The sequence below is a fragment of the Podarcis erhardii genome (assembly GCF_964252035.2).
Source record: "Podarcis erhardii genome assembly, chromosome: 2".
Taxonomy (NCBI): Eukaryota; Metazoa; Chordata; class Lepidosauria; order Squamata; family Lacertidae; genus Podarcis; species Podarcis erhardii.
In genome coordinates, this window is record NC_138498.1 from 75711229 (window position 1) to 75734035 (window position 22807).

At 44.1% G+C, this 22807-nt stretch overlaps 1 protein-coding gene and 1 long non-coding RNA gene across 4 annotated transcripts in view; one reads left to right on the forward strand and one right to left on the reverse strand.

Annotated features, from left to right (window-relative positions):
- The window catches only part of TWF2 (twinfilin actin binding protein 2), a 64929-nt gene that overhangs the window by 12079 nt on the left and 30043 nt on the right, over window positions 1–22807 (forward strand). For all 3 annotated transcript variants that reach the window (XM_081847409.1, XM_081847410.1, XM_081847411.1), the window contains exon 2: window positions 7033–7110. In XM_081847409.1, coding sequence (XP_081703535.1) covers window positions 7033–7110 — 78 coding nt within the window. The remainder of the gene's footprint in view (window positions 1–7032; window positions 7111–22807) is intronic.
- Window positions 1523–5443, reverse strand: LOC309333798. The gene is made up of 2 exons (XR_014152692.1): window positions 3404–5443; window positions 1523–1849 (listed from the first exon to the last, which is right to left on the reverse strand). It is a non-coding gene; the product is annotated as an uncharacterized lncRNA (long non-coding RNA).

Below are 22807 nucleotides of genomic sequence, written 5' to 3' on the forward strand. Positions count from 1 at the left end.
AGCCAGCGGCATGCTTCATTCATTGCCTGCCTGACCTGCACTTGTGGCCTATAAATCTTTAGAGAGAAATTACTTCTAGAAGCAAGCGATTGCTCAACCCAGCTTTCTACGCCAGTTATATATCAACAGTACTCTTTTTTTCATCCCTTGGGGGACGCTCACCTCTACACAGTTCCATCTTTATTTCAGACATTGTGATACGTTGATATATCACAATGTTTAGCTGGTGGTATTGAGGGCGCTGCTACCCACTCCTGCTCCCTTGGGCATAACAGTTATTTTAATATTCTCTCATGTAACTTTCTAGCTTGTATATGATGCTTGCCATGCAGTGGCTGGTGCCTGGCGGCCATTGTGTGTGTGTGTGTGTGAGAGAGAGAGAGAGAGAGAGAGCATGAGAGAGAGAGAGAGAGCGCTCACTACTGTGTTGATGTTGTGTTGAAACTTTTAACACCATTGCTGGGTACCCCTTACAAAAGCTGGTGGTATGTCAACATGGAAGCTTTCCACCAAATGATGGTATTTATTTGTTTATTTCATAACATTTATGTACCACTTGATTGTAGTAAATAACCTCAAAGCGGCTTGCAGACATTCCAGATGCTAACCTCATCTTGGCCATAATGGCCATGGCATGGAGTAGCCAACATACCAAGGCTGTTGCGATTAGAGACAGGTCTAGCGCAGGCCTCAGATAAGAAGAGTTTTTGGTGTGCGCGCAGAGGAAGTTGTTACAGAAGCTTAAATGTTAAGGAGCTTGCATTGTTTCATACCAACAAAACTCTCTCTGTGTATATCTATTTGGCTGCTTCTGCTCTTGCTTTTGGGCGGTGTCTGTAGTACAACAAAGGACAGGTGTCAATGCAGCAACTGGGGGAGATCTGGAGAGTTGGGAGTGCCATGAAATAATGCTCAGAACAAGAACACCTGAGGAGCAGCTAGCCAGGAGGTCAGGATGGCCTTACTTGGGAACCCTATAAGGCCATGACCTTCTGGGATTTGTTTTAGTCACAATACCAAATGTAGCACCTATTTCCTCAAACCCAGTGAATGGGAAACAAAACCAACTACTTGAAGTCTCCTTAACATAAAGATTACGTCCAGAGAATGAAAGATTGATAGCCACAGGCTCAGATTTCCTGTCAGGAGGACAGAGTGACTTGACATACTCAGGAGGGCATTCATTTCAGGGTTCATGTATTATTGATCCAGCTGGTGATGGGACATGAGATGATGGAGGAAAAGATGCTCATACTAAAACTTGGTCCACTCTTCTCCTGGTGTGGGGTACGTGTGAAAATATGATGCGATCACAGTTGTAAACAGTGAATTGGTGTAGCAGGAGTAGACTCAGGCAAATATGTCATAAATGTCAGGATATATTCATGCCCAGTTCAGATTACAACAGGCAGATGTGTTGAAATATATAATGAGGAAAAAACAGTCAATGGCAGAATATGCCAAATGAAAATAATTGCGCACTCTTCCTATCTTTGATTTAAATAAAGGTTCTCATTTGGAAATTCATGTTGTTATCATTAATTTATCTATCACTTACATGCCAGAGTGACTTGTAAGCAGTTTCCAACTATGAAATCAATTATAAAATACATACATAATTAAAATACACAACAAAACAACAGTCATGTCCTTCCTGAACAGGCATATGTAGTAACCGGTTGCTATAACAATGGAAACATATCAGTTAGCAACTAAATAAAGCCTTTACAGGGAATCCACCGATGAGCATGATCCAAACTCTTGGTCATTCAGTTCATGTGCAACTGCTGAATTATAACTCCTTACAGACGGTGGACTTTTGTTTGTTTGTTTAGTGCTCTCTGCTCACCTGCAAGGAAACTAAGGCTGCACAATTCCTTTCAAGCTAAAGAACAACACCAAGGATAAGGGTAGGAAATGCCCCCTGGCACCGTAGGAGCATCAGGTTATTTCTGCTCCTGACAGAAGACTTGAATGTGATTTTTATTGTAATAAACTTTTGCAAGTCTCTTTGAGAAATACAGTGGTAGCTACGCCAGTGTCACCCAGATATGTTGAACTCCAACTTCCATCAGCCCCAGCCAGCATGGCCAATGGGCAGGGATGATGGGAGTTGCAGTCTAGCTGGAAGACATGAGCAGGATTTAAGTATTCTATGTAAGTAAGTAAAAAAATATATATAGTCGTCTGCTTCCTGTTCTGTTTTTGATCTTCTACTTCCAGTCTTACAGATATCTATTCTGATCCACAGTAGTTCCTGGGGGGGTGGGGTGGGACTTTTTAACTGCTTGCATATCTTGGGGTCTTGGAAGCAGAGTAAATAATTTTCCTTGGGCCACATCTGTGCTAAAACAGAGGGTTTTGATGTCCTGTGATATGGAATAGATATGGCTCTGGTGGTGGCTGGAGTTGATGAACCTGAGCCGTGCTGAGTGACAGCTCCTGCAGCCTTTCAAAGTTCCTCTGTATTAATAAGAGAAATTGTCATGGCTTCCTTTTGTAAAGCAACTCAAAAGGGTATCTTTGGAACGTTCACTCTCCACCTTTACAGCTGGCATTGTGTGTTAAGGTTCTCTGTTACTAAGTCTGATTAAAACTCTCCAGATTACAAAGGACGCTTATAATGAGCATTGGCAGCACAATACTGGGAAGCTTGGATCTAGTCAGGACCAAATAATTAATCCCTGTTTAATGCTGTGCTAGATATCTTGCAGGCTGAGCAGTATCTTCCTTAGAAATAGGCATCTGATATGAGTGTACAAATCTACAGAACATACTAGAGAAGTAAGCTCCTAAGGTCACAGTTCTGGGCATTACATTTGACATTTGCCTGTAGTAGGGCAAATATTTTAAGTTGTTGCATGTAGGTTTAGGGTTTGGGGATTTGGGGGGGGGGGCTGCTCCCAGAAGGAAAATCATTCCATGTTACTATCATGTTGTAGGGTCCTGTGAAAAGATAAAGTCTGTCTCCTGAAAACAAAGAGAGGAACTGCATCCTTAAAAGCAGTGGGAGGCAGAGGGATGAGGAAAGGTGATGCTCTCAGCCTTTGCAGGAAAATGTTTCGCTTGGTTGAGGCAGCACTCCTCTTAAAACTCACCCCCACCAGCAATATATTCACACACACAATGATGTCCCTAGGGCCATTGAATGGCTAATTCTACTCAAGCACACTAGCAGTTGCGGCTTGGCTTGCGTATGTACTATTGCTGCAGCATCGCAGAGAGAAATACAAAAGACGGAGCAGGGAAAGGATGAGGGAAACCAAGGACTCGCCAGCTGCAAAGTGCTTACTACTACAACAGTATGGGCTGTTGAGCTTGGGGGGGGGGGTGGAAAGAAGCAGGTTCACTCTTGGTCTGTGCAGGTGTAAGAGACCAACATCTTAGGAAAGTGGAGACTTACTACAGGCTTGTGTCAAGCACAACTTCTCCAGCTCTGTTTCCAGCAAACTGGGTCCAAGAGCATTATACCTGAGGAATAAGGAAAACCATGTCAGCTGTAGAGGCCAGTGGTGCTTCAACTCTCAGCCAATGTGTCTTGAATCACACCCAAAAGGGAGAGGTGTATAGGAAGCTGCCTTGCACAAGTCAGACACTTGGTCTACACCGGGGTTTCCCAAACTTGGGTCTCCAGCAGTTTTTGGACTACAACTCCCATCACCCCTAGCTTGCAGGACCGGTGGTCACGGATGATGGGAATTGTAGTCCAAAAACAGCTGGAGACCCAAGTTTGGGAAACCCTGATCTACACATAGCTCTTCAGGCTTTCAGGCAGGCAGGGGTCTTTCCACAGTCCTCCTTGGAGATGCTGAGACCTTTTACATGCCAAGCATGTGCTCTTCCACTGAGCTATGGCCCTTCTCAAACAGCATTGGAGCAAGTTAATTGTGGGCCGTGACTATGAGAGAGAACCAGAAGAAGCTGTGTATGATTAAGTAAACCAGTGTGTGTTCACTTACGCACACAGCCAGAAGGGGGAAGTCCAGCTGTTAGGAGCAAGCAGTGACAATGCCTTTTAAGGTATCGTCACACACAGGCTTACATAGTCTTTCCTTTGCATCAGGCTGTATGAGTAATGAAAAATCTGCACTGGTAAAAGTGTATATTGGATTACTTTGCTGCTTTGTGTGGTGAAATGCTTGTTTAGGGGTGCATTGCATGGCCAGTAAGATCAGCAAGGGTACATAGAAGGAGATCATCATGTAGGGATTTAGCATGAGCTAGCAAGGGTAGCCAATGTGGTGCCCTCCAAATGTTAGGAGACAGCCCCTATATTCCCTGCCCAATAGCCATGCTGGCTGGGGCTGATGGGATTTGAAGTTCAGCAGCATTTGGAGGGCACCATGTTGGCTTTCCCTGAGTTAGTTTCATAGGTTAAAATGAATACTAGCGTATTGCATTAGTATTTAGGAGGTAATTGAGAGCCACCTTTAGATCCTGGAGCAATTGACTCCTCAGGAGGTGCCTCACCCAAAGGCACTCCTCTGCAATCTGTACCATTTGTAGCCCCAGGTAGATTCTAAGATCAGCGCTGCTGATCAGTGCTGTACATTTATCTATCTTGTATTGGCTAAACATCACACAAGTTAATCTGTACCAAGGGTTTGCAGCCTTCTTTCCCAGCTGCTGCCATAACTGGAAGATTCAGCCAGGACAGGCTGTGACTGGCAAAATCAGAGTGAACAAGTACCATCAGTGAGACATCATTTCCCAAGACTTGCCTGGGCAGAGCCTGCAAACTGCCATTACTTTGGTTTTGTTTGGATTTTGCGTCAGTTGCCAATACATCCAGGTACCATATAATCATGGAAGGCTGCAAGATCAGCGTCAACTTCTCCAAAGTGGTCCCATCCCACAAAAAGTTGCCTATGTTGTATTTGACTCCTGAAAAATCTAATTAAGAGGTAGGGAACCTTTGTGGCTTCAAGGGTCAGATAGCCACAGCCAATGTAGAATCGAACCCTGCCCTCCTGTCCAGCTGACGGACAGGTGGGCATGGTTTGGAGAAAATGGCCTTGCAGGCCAGATTGGACTCCAGTGGGCCAGAGGTTCCCCAGCTCTAATCTAATAGGATCAACAGGTTTCAGTTCCACCATGCTGATCTTGAAGCATAGATGGTGAATCATGGTAACAAATGCAGTAGCCTGGTGCAGAAACACACCTTGCTTTTGAAATCACGACAACTTCAAGAAAGCACATGCTAATGAGATTCCTTCTTAACCAGGGTTTGCCAACCTGAGTCAAATGCTGATTATGATGCAAATGTGGTAGGCTTTAGCCAAATTTGGTGCAGATATAGCACTAAACCACAGTTAAGTTTGATTAGGGAAGGGAATGGAGGGGCAATGCATGCTGGAGAGGAGTAGAGAGAGGGTGCATTTCTGAAGCCAGCTGCTGATTTGTACACCATGGTTAGCAGAGAACCAGCATTATGGGTCCAGTACACAAGTTGCGATAAACCAAAGTATAACTTACTGGCACAGCGTTGGTTCCTAAAGAGGTTCTCACGCCCACTGTGCTTCCTCCTTTTTTAACTCTGCAAAACTGCAGCTAAGTCAAACTGGGGTTCATGCTTAAGGTCTCTTCTCCTTAGTCATGACCAAATCTTTTGGTTAAGGAAGAAGAAGAGTTTGGATTTGATATCCCGCTTTATCACTACCCGAAGGAGTCTCAAAGCGGCTAACATTCTCCTTTCCCTTCTTCCCCCACAACAAACACTCTGTGAGGTAAGGTTGAGAGACTTCAGAGAAGTGTGACTGGCCCAAGGTCACCCAGCAGCTGCATGTGGAGGAGCGGGGAAGCGAACCCGGTTCACCAGATTACGAGTCCACCATTCTTAACTACTACACCACCCTGGCTCTCAGGAGGGGAGACCTGTGTGACCCTTGACTTGGAGGACACACAAGTCAGACCTTGGCTTAGTAGCTGTGCCACTCTGAGCTAAAAATTCTGGGAAGGAGTGAAGTGAGCATGATTGCATATTTGGGAGCCTCCATGCTAAGTTGTAGTTTGGCTTAGCGTTATGTGAAAATTTGGCCTCCTCCAGGTCAAAGAATCAGATGTTTTCCAGGGCTGCCTTGTTTATTCAATTATTTCAATTGTTCTAATTACACAGTGAAGCTAATGAGCCTTTAATTCCTACTTAGCTAGTTTATCTTTTACTATCACTTGTTCTCACAGGGAAATGCATGGCCTGTAAAATGCAATTCCTGCCAGCCAGCTCACCTAGAGCTGTTGTATCCATGTTTGGTGAGCAGGATGAAAGAGTTTGGCAGATGACATCATCTTCAACCAAAGTAACTCAAATCCTTCCTGCCGTCCATAAAGGTGACATTATCTGTTGTTGTCGGCAACACACAACCCAACAAGTTTTTCATTTGGCAAGCATCTGCGGCCTCGCCGAGAACTTTGCTGGCTTCTCTTCTCTCGGGTTCATAGCATATTATCCTTCAAGGGTCGACATAGGACAGGCAGAGGGCGAATGCCAGAGCAGCTCCAGTTCCGAATCCTATAAATGTCTGGCTGGCTGTTTGCTTGGCAGCTTACTGGGGGGGGGGGTGTGTCACATGTTTCTGGTTGGGGCATCTAAAGCAAAACATCGTCATTGCAAGAGCAAAAACAGTGCTGCCTTTGCCCATCATCACCCCTAATCCCAGCAGGCTCCTTTCCCTCTGCCCTGTGTATACATCAGGATGCACTGTATATTTAATAAACTGTCACCTGAGCCCACCCTGCCTTTGCAAGCCAAACTATCTGCTAAATTTGGGATATTATGTTCGCCCAAGCCAAGTATCAAGTTCTTTCGATCACATGCGCTCCCTCCCAGCCGGTATTTAACTCTGAAACTTCTGTGAGTGTTAATACTTCACCACACAGTCGATCAGAGCAACTGAAATCTTTCTTCTTCTTTTTGAAAAAAAACTGTACTAGTTCTTTCTCCTTTTTCTTTTTCCTTTACCTTGTTTTGAAGAGTGGAATAAAGTTTGGGTTTCCCTTTTTAGATCCTGATCAATATGTTTCTGATTCTTTTAGCCACAACAGAATTAAAGGATTTTTTTGCCAAGGCCCGGAACGGTTCGGTCCGCCTCATCAAAATCGTCATCGAGGATGGTAAGTTTTACATTGATTTTGTGTTGTTGTCTTTTGGTGTCAGCTTCTTCATTTGTGTACCAGTGGTAGAAGAGCAGGATACAAAATTAACAAATAAATATTTCTTCACTTCATTAATCTGGCTGCCACCAGTCAACTTGGGCAGGGTGGGTGGCTGGCCTAGAGCTGCCCAGAGGAAGATTCTAGTGTGAACCCCTTCATATTTTGAACAAGTTTTCCCATGAGGGTGCTTGCTGATATTTTTGTGAAGCAGCAGACCGGAGTCCCATTAGATGGAATAAGATACTTGCTGTCTGGCCAAAGTGAGGTGGCCGTATAGACTGTTCTGTTCCCGGGGCCATATTCTGGGTGCTTTCAAAATTTGTCTCCTGTACAATGTAAATAAAAGGTTGTAGTCAATGTTAGCCATTGGAGTGTCTGATATGATAGCAGTTGAAAACTTGTCTAACAAAAGAAGCACGGGATGGAATGTAATTGGTGCCCTTGTGGTAGTGAAAGTGATTATGATCCACTTATAGAAGAGGACAGGAAGCAATTTGCACTGATCCCCCTTCCCCTGCTCCTATTGTTCCTGAAAGCCAACTCAAGAAAGTTGAGGGACCCTCCAGAACAGGGTGGGAGAAGTCTGGGAGTTGGTGGGCTGCAGAGGGAAAGGAAGATTGCCAAAAATTGTTTCCCCTGTTCTTCCATTAGGCGACTCCTCCAATAGATTCCAGCCTAATTCTCTAGTAATGACTACAGGTGCTGCTGTTTTGCATGGCTACTAAGGAACAACTCTCAGCCAGTAGATAACTGAACCACTTACAGATTAATCCCCATCTAGTGTGTAGGCTTCTCCTGTGAAACGCCTTCTTTCTTTAACCCATAGTTGGAGAACCTCTGACCCTACAGATGATGCTCGACTACATCGACCGTCATCCCTGATAGACTGCATCCACATGGCAGTTTATTCTGTTCCCTCAGTGTTTCCCTAACTGTTAAATTCCACATTGTATTTGATACAGATATGAAATAGAAGTCACTTTTGGAAATCTAAGGGAATGTAGGGGAAGTTCAGCACTCTTTCCCATGTTAATTGCTTTCAGAAAAAAATCTGTTTGCATTAACTCAGAACATTGCAGGAGGGAAGTGATGAAATTTGGGGCAGTATACCAGCATACAGTTCCTTCCTGCTCTTTTCATGAGGGAATAGAAGCATGCCTGAGTGGAAAGGATGAGTGAATAGTAATGTCCAATCATTCTCGTTGTGTCACACCATGCTGACTGGTGCAAATGAAATTTAGCACAACAGGCCAGTATATTGGTCAAAAGCTTCAATTCTATAATGCAACAAGTACTGAAGGAACCTTAGAAAATGAGACAGAAGCACTAGCATTATAATCAGATAGACCAGGGGTCAGCAAACTTTTTCAGCAGGGGGCCGGTCCACTGTCCCTCAGACCTTGTGGGGGGCCGGACTATATTTTGGAAAAAAAACTAAATGAACAAATTCCTATGCCCCAGAGATGCATTTTAAATAAAAGGACACATTCTACTCATGTAAAAACACGCTGATTCCTGGACCATCCACCAGCTGGATTTAGAAGGCGATTGGGCCAGATCTGGCCCCCAGGCCTTAGTTTGCCTACCCATGAGATAGACTAATATAATATTCCCCACATGCATGCACCAATAATTGGCTATGCTAGTGGAGGCTGATGGGAGTTTGAGTCCAACAACGGTTGGAGGGCCTGAAGTTCAGGGCTGCTGAAGTCTTACAAAACTCCGCATCTTTTGTGCTGTCTCTCCTGGAAAGATAGCTCAGAATCAGTCTCCAAATATTTCCCTTTTAAAAGCTAGTTTTTGAATTGGCTTACTAAAATGCAAGCTTGTCAAGGACAAGGCTAGACTACAGTCTTTCTCCATGACTTACTAGTGTACTGTATGGAGGTAATATTTTGGCTGAAGAAGCGTTAATTTATATGAACTTGCAGCTTCAGGTGGGATGGTCCACATACAAGTTTTATCCCTCAGTGAGAAGTAGCTTTTGTTTTTCCCAGCAAGTGATGTGTGTACCTTCTTGCTTACTAGATATCAGTTACATTCCAATGGGAAGTCATTCCCTTCTCTGCTCTCACTATTTTCTTCTTCTCTTTTTCCTGCCACTGCCCACCAGCTGTTTCTTCCAATTTAGTTTTATTATCTCCATGACTCTCACATGCTGGTGACTCTCATCAGCTGATGAGAATTGGGATGGTGAGATTAGTGCATGAATATGGACTGGTCAGGGGTTTTCCAGGCAAGAAGCTTAGTTATGTCTAAGGTAAAAGGTAAAGGACCCCTGGATGGTTAAGTCCAGTCAAAGGCAATTATGGGGTTGTGGCGCTCATCTCGCTTTCAGGCCGAGGGAACCGGCGTTTGTCCACAGACAGCTTTCTGGGTCATGTGGCCAGCATGACTAAACTGCTTCTGGTGCAATGGAACTTCGTGACAGAAACCAGAGTGCACGGAAACACTGTTTACCTTCCCACCACAGCAGTACCTATTGATCTACTCACACTGGCATGCTTTCAAACTGCTAGGTTGGTAGAAGCTAGGACATGACAACAGGAGCTCACTCCATCACAGGCATTCGAACCACCAACCTTCTGATCAGCAAGCCCATGACGCTCAGTGGTTTAGACCACAGTGCCACCTGCATCCCTAGTTGTGTCTACAGCTAAATAAATACTCATGATCCAAATATCTGAATTGTTAGATGGCTCCCATGAAAATTTGTACCACTAATGTAGTCAACTAATTGACTTTGGTAGTCTCCAAATCTTCTTGAGCTTATCCAGCAGTTCAGGAAAGATCATAGAATCATAGAGTTGGAAGAGACCACAAGGGCCATCGAGTCCAACTCCCTGCCAAGCAGGATGGAGATCTTGTGGTTAGTCGAAAGTTAATAGCATTTCATTGCTGCTCCCACTTGAGTCACTGGCCTTGGGAAGGTAATCTGAAGTCTGCTTCTGCTTCTAGAATTTTCCAGAAGAGGACTATGGAACTTGTGGTTGATTACTTTGTGTGGAAAAACTGTGCGGTGCTTCAATTTCATGATCTTTAGAAAGATTATGCCTCCTAAGAAGCTTACTAGGATGAATCCTTGCATGTCTATGTATCTGTCTGTCTATCTATCTATTTATCTAACAAACATTATTCTGTATATGAGAAACATGCCCTCTCTTTCCTCCCAGCATAGGTGATTCAGTGTTAGGCTTTTTAGAACTAGTGAATACTCATGGATGGATGCGGCATAGGAATCTGCACACTTAGTCATGGCTGACTTGAGGCATATTTATATATGTGACGCGTTGCTGTAAAACTTGAGGGAGGCCTGCATAAAAGGAATTTTCCTCTTGAGTCTTTCTGTCTTCTATATTTGGTAAAGAGCAGTTGTCAGGGGCACCAAGGATGACTCCGTGGGAGAGAGGAGAATAAAATCTTAACTTTGTTTCAGAGATTCTGTACTCTTTAGTAGTGAGGAAAGAGGAAGAAGGTTTTTTTAAAGCAAACTTTTTTTTTGCCTGGGAAGGGGTTGGATTTTTTTACAGAGGACCTCCCTGGGGACCTCATATGGGTGGTAGGCAGCGCCAGATGCAAAAGTAGGGAGAACAGCAGGTGTGACTCTTCCTCTTGTGTAGTTGCGCTATATCCCAGCCACAAAGTCCAGAGGTTTCTGCCTACACACACCTCTCTACCTTCCATCCAGGTGAAGAAGAGGCATCATCAGAGTTCAGACACATTCCCCCTGCACTATTCTTTCATTATGTGGGGGATGCATCAAAATCCCCATCTTCTGCACTATCCATGACAGCAGGATTCTTTTCGTGCAAAATAGTCTGGCCCAACAGATGAGAACATTTTCTGCAGTGTACTTGTAAGAGCAGGAACTTTCTTGTTTACCGACTCATGCCAGATTTTTATTTTTATTTTACTTGAAGCTTTCTCCTTTGCTGCCGCCTGCTCTCTTCTCATTCCTCGGGCCTCCTGTTGCTCAATATGGCAGTGCTTCTTGACTCATTGCCTAAGCCACATAAGACTTTTTGATGCTTTTCTTGTCCTCGCTGCTGATGCTGCTTTTTTTCTTCTTCTCATTTTGATGCAACTGCTTCTAATGATGGTATCTCCGGGTTTTGGGAAGCAACTTGAAAATGGCCTGGTGTGCATTAAGAGTATTATGGATGGCCCCTGAAATGCAGCACTGCAAAAATATTTTTTTTGGAAATAATTTACATTTCCTCTCAGAGTGTATGTGAACATTCAAAGGTACTTTAGCAGAGCAGAAAAGCAGATGTACTAGTAACAAGAGAAGGAGCTCTGAAAGAATGGTTTGCATGAAATGAGGTCTTTACGACCTTTCTATGACTTGGCTTGAAGGAAGGGTTGATCTTTTGGGCATCTTTCTAAATGGCAGTGCAATGATCTCCTTAAAAGCAGCCACAGATTTCACAATTCTCTTTGGTCATTTCAAATGTATTTATAGCATGTCAGTTTCTTATGGAAGACACCACTTGTGAAATAAATGGTTTTAAATCTTTGGTTTTCAGCACTTAAAAATATGTAATGAGCTTCTGTGATGCCCACAAAGTTCAGTGTGAAATCTACTGTCCCCACCCCCTGTCCATGTTGTTTGGCATTGCCTGTCCCCCAGCAGATTTGCTCCTGGGCTCCTTGCATTCAGGAATTCCGTCCAGCAATAGCTTTTTGCCACAGAGATACAGTAAAGGTCACAGGAACGTAAGCAGTTCCTTTAAACCATTTGGGCTACCCAGCTCAACACCAGCTGACAGTGGCTCGTCAGGGTTTCCTGAAGAAGCTTTTCCCAGCCCTGCCTGGAGACACAAGGAATTGAACATGAAACTTTTTTGGGGGAAATCTTTTTAGGGACACTTAGGCAGCTCAAAAAGTGTCTGTGTGAACAGCACTTACAATGCTGGGTGGTGTGGTTTTTTTTGCCAGGTGACGGTTAAGGAATACAGTTTATATCATTTACAGTGAACAGCTTGTATTCCAGCTGTGTCCTATGTAGACTTATTCCAGTGGAATAGTTTAGCAGTCACTGCAGACAAACGGAAGCGGCAAGCTCTTTACATGCAGGGAAGTAAAACCCACTGAACCCAGTGAGCCTTATTTCAGGGAAGACATGCAAAGTTTTGCACTGTAAAGTACTTAGAAGGCTGTTTGACTAAACAAGGAAAGGCTCTCTTGGGCATTTCTCTTCCTGCCCTTGCTAATATCCCACACTCACGCTAGTGTAAAATTATCCTGCTCACTATCCTAGCATCGCCTATCCTGCGCTCTATTTGTGAGGCAAGTTATTTATTCTCTAAATGCATAAACTATCGTTGGGTGTAAAAGTTTAGGTTTGCTAAAGAAGCCAACCTTCCCCTTGGCAGACTGAATGATTCCAAAATGAAGGGTATGGCTTTAAGACTCCTCTCCTCCAACCACAGTGCTAAGCTGGGAAATATGCCTTCCAGTTACCTCAGAAACATCTCTTCTAGGAAAAGGAAAAAGGAAAAAGAAGGAAGCAATTTAGAGCAAAGATGGTAAAGAAGAGCATTTCACGTGTTTCAGGTGCGAAGAACCTTTGGTCCTTCAGATGTTGTTGCTATTGCTACTACTGATTTACTAAACACCTTCTAAATCACCATCTCACGTAAGATAATTAAAAAACAGTTGAAAACACAAAAGCAGCAAACACTGTTAAAACAAGGCAAAAACAGTAAGAAGTAGATGCTTGTGGTAAAAACCTCATAATCCAGCTGGGAAAGCCAAAGTCAGAACATAAATGACTTCAATTGATTCCAGAAAGTGCAGACAGCTGGCCACTGTTATATCTCGACAGGGATGCCATTCCACAGAAGAGGGGCAGCTGCGCTAAAAGCCCTGCTCTGAATTACTGTGGAGGAGGCTTCTGAGCACTTTGTAACCTGCAGGAGAAATTTCACCACAGACCTTAGCAATCTACTGGATGGATAAGGGATAAGACAGCCTCTCACGTAACCTGGTCCAGAGCTATGTAGGGCCTTATACCTTGAACTGGGCCTCATAGCAGATAGGCAGCCAGTGCAAATCCTGCAAGCACAGTGTTACATCGTCTTCTCCCACAAACAACCTAGTTGCTATGCTGTGCATCTGATCAAGAACCAAGGTAGCCCCACATACAGTGCATTGCAGTAATCCAATTGTTTGCTCCCATCAGTGCAATTATGGCTAGTGGCCAGGGATGATGAGAGTTGTAGTTCAGCAACATCTGGCGCTCCAGAGGTTCTCCACGCCTGACGTATATGGTTTGCTTTTTTACTTGTTGGGTAAAACAAATCCAGGATTTGCTGGGATCAGATCATGCTTGTGACATGAAGGATGAGGACTACTGCTTCCTTTCTCCCCTTGTTGGATACACCACCCTTCCATTTTTTGGATGCAACCGCTATCATTTTGTTAATTAAACCTGGATGCAAGCACTGAGGAAGGGGGCGGAGGGAGCTTGTGGCCCCCTTGCTTTTCTCCCAGCTGCTAAACTATGGCTTAGCAAACTGGGAATTGAGCATCCAAGCCTGCCCACTGTGTGTTCTTCCTTTTCTGCACTTGCATGCAGAGGTGTGATTCCTTTCACCTCTCTCAAACCCCTGCCAAATAGCTTTATTACTTAACTTGAATTATGAGGCCTAATTTAACTACTATTCTAGGCAGTGCTGATAGCATGTTAGGGGTTTGTGACTGAAATCCTAGTTGGAACATGACAGTAGCTATGCAGAATGCAACATGGATAAGCAATTTGAATTTGCCTGCTGTCAAGTTTAAACTGAGTTGGAGAGAGTGCAAACTGTGCCCCTCTTCTCTCTGTTTATAATTTTATAGACTTTATAATGGTTCCCCCCCCCCCTTAGTTCTCTCCTAAAGGTTTCAGGCTTTTCAATCTTCCCTCCTAGGAAGAGTGTCCCATCCCTTTTACTGCTTTAATTAAACTTTCCTTTATCGTTTGAGTAGTGATTGGTTTTAGAACCACAGTGTTCTGCATAAGGTTGATATTTCGAGTGAGCTTTCCATTAATGACCCAGATACCTCATTCCTTGCTGACCCAATTTAGATCCCTAAGTAGTGCCTATGTAGCAACAGGAGCATTTCCCCCTAATGCGTATCACTTACAGGAAATCTCATTTGCCGTTCCATTGCACTTTCAACTGGTTTAAAGACCTGCCCTCCTGAAGAAAAGAATAACGTCGTGCTTTGATAGTTCTCATAGTCAGTCTCGCCAAGAACACCCTGAAGGCCTGTGCTTGAAAATACAATCCACTTATTCCATTGTGCTCTTCACCTTAGACTGCTGGGTTACTGGATTACTATCCCGGAGCCCTAACAAGAGGATGAAACTGTGAATCACAGTAATTGATATCGGGCCTGGTGCCAGCAGTCAGCCAGACTGGACACTGACAAAGACCTGCCGGGACTCACAAAGGCCTGACCTGCAACCCCCTTGCTCACTGCCTTTATAAACACCCTCTTTTTAGCAGCTGGCTACGTCACCCAGAATGCCTGGCTCTGAGAGGGAGACCCCTGGCCTTCTCCCATGGTCCTGGTGGCAGAGAAGGGGCCAGCGCTGCTGCTGCTGCTATTGTGGTGGCAAATATTTTTATTTTTTATTTTTTAAGTAACAAAGCGGGGAGGAGAATTGGTGGCGCTGTTGCTACAAAGAGGAAGATTGGTCTCAGGGAGGGACATCAGCCAAACTGTACCAAGGACCTACAGTGGTGCCTCGCAAGACGAAATTAATCCGTTCCGTGAGGCTCTTCGTATAGCGGTTTTTTCGTCTTGCGAAGCAAGCCCATTGACAGCTTAGCGGATTAGCGCTATTAGCGGTTTAGCGGCTTTTAGCGGATCAGCTGATAAGCGGCTTAGGGCTTAGGAAAAGGGGGGGGGAAAGGGAAAAAATCCCGCAGGAACTCGCAAGAGATTTTCGTCTTGCGAAGCAAGCCCATAGGGAAATTCGTTTTGCGAAGCACCTCCAAAACGGAAAACCCTTTCGTCTAGCGGGTTTTCCGTCTTGCGGGGCATCACTGTACTGCCGTTTGGCAGTGGTCCTGATTGACATCTTAGGCATGTTGGGAATGTAAGCTTACATTTTAAGGACCCACTTGAAAGCTGTCTACTCTCCTTTATCCATGTGTTTTGTCGCACTTGTCAGGTTGTTGCCATGCTAGCATTTAGGGTTAATGTTCTTTGCTCATGTGACCCTGGCAGATTATTACTTAGGATTTCAAGACAAGGTAGGGCTCTCATGGGGTGAGTAAGCATGGAGCTTATTATAGATTTTGATGAAGTTTTGCCCTCCTGATGACTCTTCCATCTGCTGAGAGGGTGTGTGACACAGATAAAACATTTATTAGAAAATGGGACATGTACAAAAAAAAATTCTTCAGGACTATTGTAAGTGGCAGGCCTTGAAGGACTTTTGTGGCATGATGGATAATTAGAAGAGAATATATTACTGATGAAAATTAACAAAAGAAAATGAAAACAAATAGTGTGCTAGATAGATTAAGTTGTAGATGCATGATGGGGTTAGAAATGCAAGAAGAACTTATTGTGATATGATGTAACAAATATTACCATTTTCTTTTCTTCTGGACAAATCTTTTGTTTGTTGTTTCCTTTTAGTTTCAATAAAGCATTTAATAATGATAAAAAGAGTGTGTGTGTGAGATATCATATAGGTTGGGCTGTGACCAGTTATTGACAATCTTTATTAACTAATCAGCTATTTAGTTTGTATTTTGTGTGCTAGATGGCTGAGTAGAGAGAGAGATGGGAGGTTTTTTATTTGTGTTGAGTAGGGAATGGGGGGGGTCCCTTCTATTTCATATTAGGGTTCAGAGATGGCATGAATGACAGAAATATCTGCCTCTCCTCAAGCCATCTTGTATATGAATGGTGTTTGTAGGCGGGCAGCATGTGAGCCGAAGACTTGCTCTTGCATCCTTCCTGAGGCACATAGAACAGACACACCAGAGCTATGTAGCTGGGTAGTTAAAAAAAGTATTCTTCTTTACAGCAGTTTTATGTCTAGAATGATCAGGCCTTTCCTATTGCCACAGCCCTGAATAATGTTTGTTATTTCTAATCTCGGTGCTTTTAAGAATTAATCTCTTAACTTCCCTTTGAACCACAAGGTCAGGGTGTGCCCAGTGTAGCTTTAGCTTCTAGCACAGTAACAAAGTCTGCCTGCGGCTTGTAGATTGGAAGGGCTGTGGTTCCAAACTGAGAAATAAGTTCCTGGGTATCTGCAGAGTGAAGTGAGTCACAAAAGCTTGCATTGGTTCCAGTGGAGGTTAGAACTTAAATCCAGTCTTTTGAATCTTTACAAAAACCTTAAAAAATGTAAAGTGGGAGCAGTGGGAGTTGGGATGTGGGTGGTAATGCCACTACCAGGGTGCCAAGTTAAATGGCAGGAGATCCAAACTGCAGGAGGCAGTGGAAAACAGGAGTGCCTGGCGTACTCTGGTCCATGGGGTCACGAAGAGTCGGAGACGGCTAAACGAATAACAACAACAACAACAAAGGTTACATTTGGATTGTGAAAGCAGCAAGCCATATGGCAAGAAATGCACCAATGTGGGTAGTGGCTGTTAAATCCGAAACCTGAGTGTGACCAGAAGTGTTAGAGACACTCAGATCTCTGCAGAACCCCCTCCCCCCCCGAAATGAGCTATAGTTCTTATGCTTTTTGAACAAGCTATGTTCATGCCTTTTGTACACGCCTAACAAATGATAACTTGACGGGGTCTTTACCCTGATTCACAGCCACTTCCTACTTTGCACACTGAATCTGTCAGCAATCAAGTGTTCAGCAAATCTGGCTTTACAGTGCAGTGCCTTCTGCTGTGTTTCGTTTTTCCATTTTAGTATGGTTAACTGAGAACACCAGCTCTCCACACCCCAAAGTCTATACAGGAAGTAAAAGTTCCTTTTGGCTCAGTCTGTCATTCTTCGATTTGCAGAACAGAAGAGCAATGAGCAGCTTAATTCAGGTTTAAGAAGCAGAGCAGCCTTCTGTTGACTGGTGGCAGATAAGAGCATAAGAAGAGAGAGCCCTGCTGAATCAGGCCACCTAGTCCAGTCGCCTATAGGAAGTCTGTAAACAGGCCTTGAGTGCATTGTGGGTAGTAGCCACCCTCCATAAATTTGTCTCACACTCTTTTAAAGCCATCCAAGTCAGCCATCCAAGCCATCACTATATCTGGTGGGAGCAAATTCCACTGTGTGAAGAAGTACGTCTTTTTTTACATCCTAAATATTCCAACATTCAATTTTATTGGATGGTGCTGGGTTCTGGTATTGTACAAGAGGGAGAAAAACTTCTCCTGAACCTTTTCCAGATTTACAATATCCTCCTTGCGATGAGGGGACCAGAACTGTAAGTGTGGTTTTAATCAACTCCTTTGAGTATCTGTGTCTTGTGGCTAACCCCAAACTACAAAGGCACACTGGCAAATCTAAAAATACCTGCTTCTTTGGGGTGGGGATTGAAAAATAGTGGTAATAAGTGTTTCTGATTGGTGTTGGGCGAGCTGAGAGGTACCCAACTGTAGATTTCTAGATATCTCCAGCCAGCCACTTTCTCTCCTGTAGATGCTTGATTTTTGGGCAACTTCTTCATTTGCCTCAGACTATGCAAATGTGTGGTAGTGTAAATTGTGAGATCATGAAAAGAAAAGTGATTTTACCATGAATAATAAGGGGTACCAAGATGGTGCCCTCAATATATTGTTGGACTGTAGTTCATCTGTTTCTACTGGTGGAATAAGCATTGATGGTATCATTCTGCACTCCTGAGTACAACAGTGGTCTCCACTATGGTAAAGTCTCGCTTCCCCAGACGATCTTCTCTTTGTTGACAAGAAGCCAGTGTATCAACCCTGACTCCCTCCAGTCATTAGCATCGGGAGGAGAGGGGGATTGTGCTCTAAATCAGCAAAGCAAAATGTTAATGTATCCTGCTTAAGACAATTCTTCTTTTAACAAAGAGCCAGGTAATAAAAAAGACAGCAGATCTGAATGTTAACAACCAGCCACAGCACCTTTACACCCTGTGACATAAAGTACAAAAAAGGGTTGCCTAAGTGTTTCATAACTACACCTCTGTCTCCTTGCGGTTTCTGCAAGGTTACTTGCCAGTTTCCTGACTTAGATCTTGGAACTTGCTGGTGATGCAACTTGCATCTTTAGTCGATAAATACAATAATGCAAAAAAAGATGTTTCAGAGAAGAAGAGATTCAAACCCAAGGCCTCCTTTTGCTGATCACCTCCCTCTTTTACCCCTCTTTTTCTTTTCTGTAACAACAGGGTTACTTATTAGAAAAGAAAGAAGGTTATATATTAGAAGGGAGTGGAGCATGTAGCTGTGACACCAGGTGAGCTAGCCATAGCTCAGGCTTGAAAATAGCCACTTGCCTCGTTGCCTGTGGTGAGTCAGGATTACCTCCAGGCAGGAAATCTTTCTGTGCTTGCCCATATGTGCACAGTGTATGCAGCCCTGACTCCAGTCTTTGATTCCTTTTGGAGAGGGATATGCTTGATATGCATAAGTTAATGGGAAAGACTGGCTGCCTGAGACTTCGAAGGGCTTCTCCTGTTGGAGTAGGCAAAGGGCTAGGCTGGATTAATGGTCTGACTTGGTATGAAGCAGCTTGCAGCGCGTATGGCAGGTTCATTCCCAATGTCATGTGACAGAGTCCATAGGTTTTCACTCTGAGCAGCAATGATTCCTCTGGAAAGTGGTGGCTGCCTGCTTTCGATGAAATAATACGTTGTCGAAAGGGTGGAACTTAGTGGAAGGGGAATTTGTGTGAAGGGGCTTGCGCAGATTGCAGGAGGTCAGCAGCATTCTGGCATGGTCCCTGTTGTAACATGACCGAACAGGTTTTTTAAAAAAGGCCACATGTGTTGGCTGCCTGACCTGCTGCTGTTCAAGCTGTTGCATTGTTTGTTTGTGACACATTCTTGTTTTCCTATTGTTTGCAGAGAATTAGAGAGACAATTCAGGGTTTGGTGAGGATTCCTGAAAGTGTATTCCCTGACTTCTCATCTTCAGATTGACTGATCATTGACAGGCCAAGATCAGGAACATATTTGAAGGCCTGGTTTGTTGTTTCATTGCTTGAACACATGTGGTCTGAAGGCACTTGAGGTCACCACTTGCTGTGGTCAAGCAGGCCTGGCTTATGCCTGGATGGGAGGCTGGTTGGGAACCATATGCATGCTGCCTTGGGTTCTGTGATGGAGAAAGGGCAGGGTAGAAATGTAAGCAAATAAACAAATGTTTGAAACAGGATGGGCCACCTCCAGACAAACAGAAAAGCATTGTGGGCATACACTGGGAAGCGACAATGGACTCTGGCTCCCTGGGAACCTTTAGTCGTGTGGTAGGCCACCAATATTCCCAAGTGGTGTAGTTGTAGATGATCCATAATGCATCATATTTCCCAGTGTGCAATTTGCTTCTCCATCGTGATGTCATTTCTTGCTTGAGTGGGCAGTTCCTGATTTGTAATGTATCTGCAGTGCATCTATGTTTATTCCCATAATGTTAAATGGGCATGTGTACCTTTGCATACCTGTGTGTGTGTGTGTTTAAGGAGTAAAAGAGAAAGGCAGGAGGATAGACAGAGGCATCATGACTGGTAATAATTGTATCTATCCAAACTAATGGTGGAAAGTTTTTTAGGTCTTTAAGAAGGTTCAAATTTGCGTGCAAGAAAATCTAGAAACAGAGCATTAAACTAGGGATGCTGAGTTATATGGCTGTTCACTGGAGGTTCTCCAGCCACCTCCTAACAAACAAACAAAACTAGTTAGATTGGATGCACTCCAAATTAGAATTTTCATTTAGTTCATTAATAATTGCTCCTTTCATTTCACCATCAACTTTATACATATTTCCATTTCAGAAACATGGGTCCACCATATCATGTGCTGGCCATTGATGGTTTGCATTGCTGCTTCATTGTGGGATCAAGGGTTGTGGCAAACTTGTCAGAACAGGAAACTGTAGAAGTGCATCACACAGTGTTTCGCAAAGATAATTGAACCACAAAGTTGTGTGTGTGTAGCTGGATGCATCATTCCTCGGGAGGTCAAATTAGAATTTATCTTTGATTGAACTGCAATATTTACTTACCTTTTCAGTCAGTTTTTAAGCAGCAGACTGAAAGCTCTCAGATGGTTAAATCGACTTTCCGTAAAAGCAAAAACTTGCTAAGGTGGCATAAATAGCAGTAAATGAAAGGGCAGGAAATAACTGCTAGCTGAGGGCATGTTTTGCATCCTAGAGGGAAGTGGACATTTCCGGGGCTGTCTCCACAGCCTGAGTGACACCCACAGTGACACCCACATTCCTAATTTCTCTCTTCCCCACCCCCTTTTTTTTGCTGACCTGAAACTACAGGGGATAGCTTTATAAGGACAAGAATGGTCGAGGAGATTTGGCAAGCAGGCAGGAGGCCTGGGTGGCTCTAGCCTAGGGGCATGGGACTTCAGGCCTTGCAGATGTTTCAGGACTCCAACTCCCATTAGCCCCAGCCAGCATGGCTGGTGATCAGGGATGATGGGAGCTGTTGACCAGCAACATCCGGGCCTCAAGTTGGCCACCTCTGTGTTGAAACAGAAACATTTTGTTATGTTTTTATGAGGTTAAGTTCTGGCAGAGGTCCTTGTGACCTTCTTGGCCCCTTTTTTGTTTTTGTTTATCATGAGTGAGTCGGAGAGCGAGTTAACATGGGCACTCGAGGGTTCCCGAAAAACATAGCCCTTGGGAAATGGGTCTGCAGTATAAACAAAACAAATGATGCAACAGACAGCTATCACTTACCCAGCCAAGTGGTCACTGTCTCAGGGCCTGGAGTGCTTTCATATTTTCTGCCTAACTCAGTAGCTCTGATTATAGGCTGATAGGTACATCCTTTACCCCTCTGGGATCTTGCTTTGCCTTCTCCCTAATGTAGAAATCTAGCCCAAGCAGAAAGGTTTTCTGTTTCCCCCCAACATAAAATCCCATGAAGCTGCCTTATATTGGAGCCAACTGTTGTCCCATGTACTGGACAGTCTATCCTGATTGGAAGGTCTCAGGCACACAATGCTCTTAATTAGCAGTGTTAGATTTGAACCTGAGATTTTCTGCATGTAGCAAAGCAAGTCTTGACTCGGAGTATTAGTGTTCCCTTTGTCGGTGGCAAAGTCTCTAGGCCGGGCTTCTTTTTTATACGCATACATAGGAGCTGGTTTCATTATGTAATCTATAGGACTGCCAGGTTATTATCATTGCCAGATGGCCCTTTGTATTTCAAAAGGGATTGTCCAGAACCTTACAGCTGTGTCAACATAAAATGGGTGTTCCAATATATGCTGAGAAGAAACACAGTCAGGGATGGGTCTCGCTTTTGAAAACTCTTGCCCTGCCAGAGTTGCAGTCTGACAGCAGCATGTTGGGGTTGGGGGAAGAGGGAGGCACACAGTCCTTGCACTTTCTGCATCTCTTCTGTGCCCCTTCCAATCTCTTCTGTAACCTTATGCAGTCCGTTGAAGAGGCACTTCCATGAACAGATTTCCCCCCTCAGTTCCGTGATGGAGAACAAGGGGTCCCAACAGTGAAGGAGAGCGGCTCTAGGATCACAGGTCTGCCATTCCTGCTGTGTTCCTAAAGTTGTGCTCTTGGGAGTGAAGAAGACCAATACATAATGCAGACGTTCTGTCTTTGCACCCAACTCCTTTTATTTTTCCATAACCCATGAAACAGAACTATCGCCTCTTTTCAGCCATAGGGAACGTGGCAGAACTTTTTGCCCACAAAGTGCTCAGATCTGTCTCTCTGACCAAAAAGAGTGAGCAGGGGTTCTCAGAAGGAAGGAAAGCCAAGATGCTTGTAATTGCAACCAAGGAGGACTGCCTGCCTAGGGCCTTAACTGCCCTGCCCTTGCCTCCTTCCACTTGGCTTGACAGGCTTCACAAGGACTGTGGCTGCTGCTTAGCACCGAGGACTCCTCTTTTCAACTGTTCTTAATTTTTATCTGTGTTGTTTTAAATGAGACCATATTGGCTGTAAGCCTTGTAAGACCTGCACCCTGCCTTACTGTTCCTTTCCCATCTGGCCTGGGAGAGTGGAGTGCTGACTGACTCCAGCTACAAAAGCTGAGGCTGTTGAACAGATTCTTGGGCTGGAGTATTGTTTACGGGGAGTTGAGACAGCTGTTGCTGTTATTGATGTTGTTGTATCTTTAGTTTCAGATCTTATGATTTATGTAGAAATTGTTTCCATTAAGTTGTGTACTTTTTGATGCATTTTATTTATTGTTTATTACTTCTGTTATGTTTGTAATTATGTAAATCTTGTCATGTTGTAAACTGCCTTGAGCATAGCTTCAACAAATGATGATGATGAACCAAGCATGTGTGGGCCTTACCAAAGAATCTGGGTTGGCGGGAGAAGGTGGCAAGTTCCTCACCCTTGATTTAGAACAGGCCTGGGTGGCCCAACTGCAGCCCCCCAGACCTCCCAGCCTCTCTCCAGCTCTCTTCATCACACCCTCCTCAGGTGCTTTTGCCTGGCTAGAATGCATCCTTGATAATTCCCCCCCCCTTTTTTTTTTGCAGGGTGGGTAGGCAGGTGTAGAAACTTTT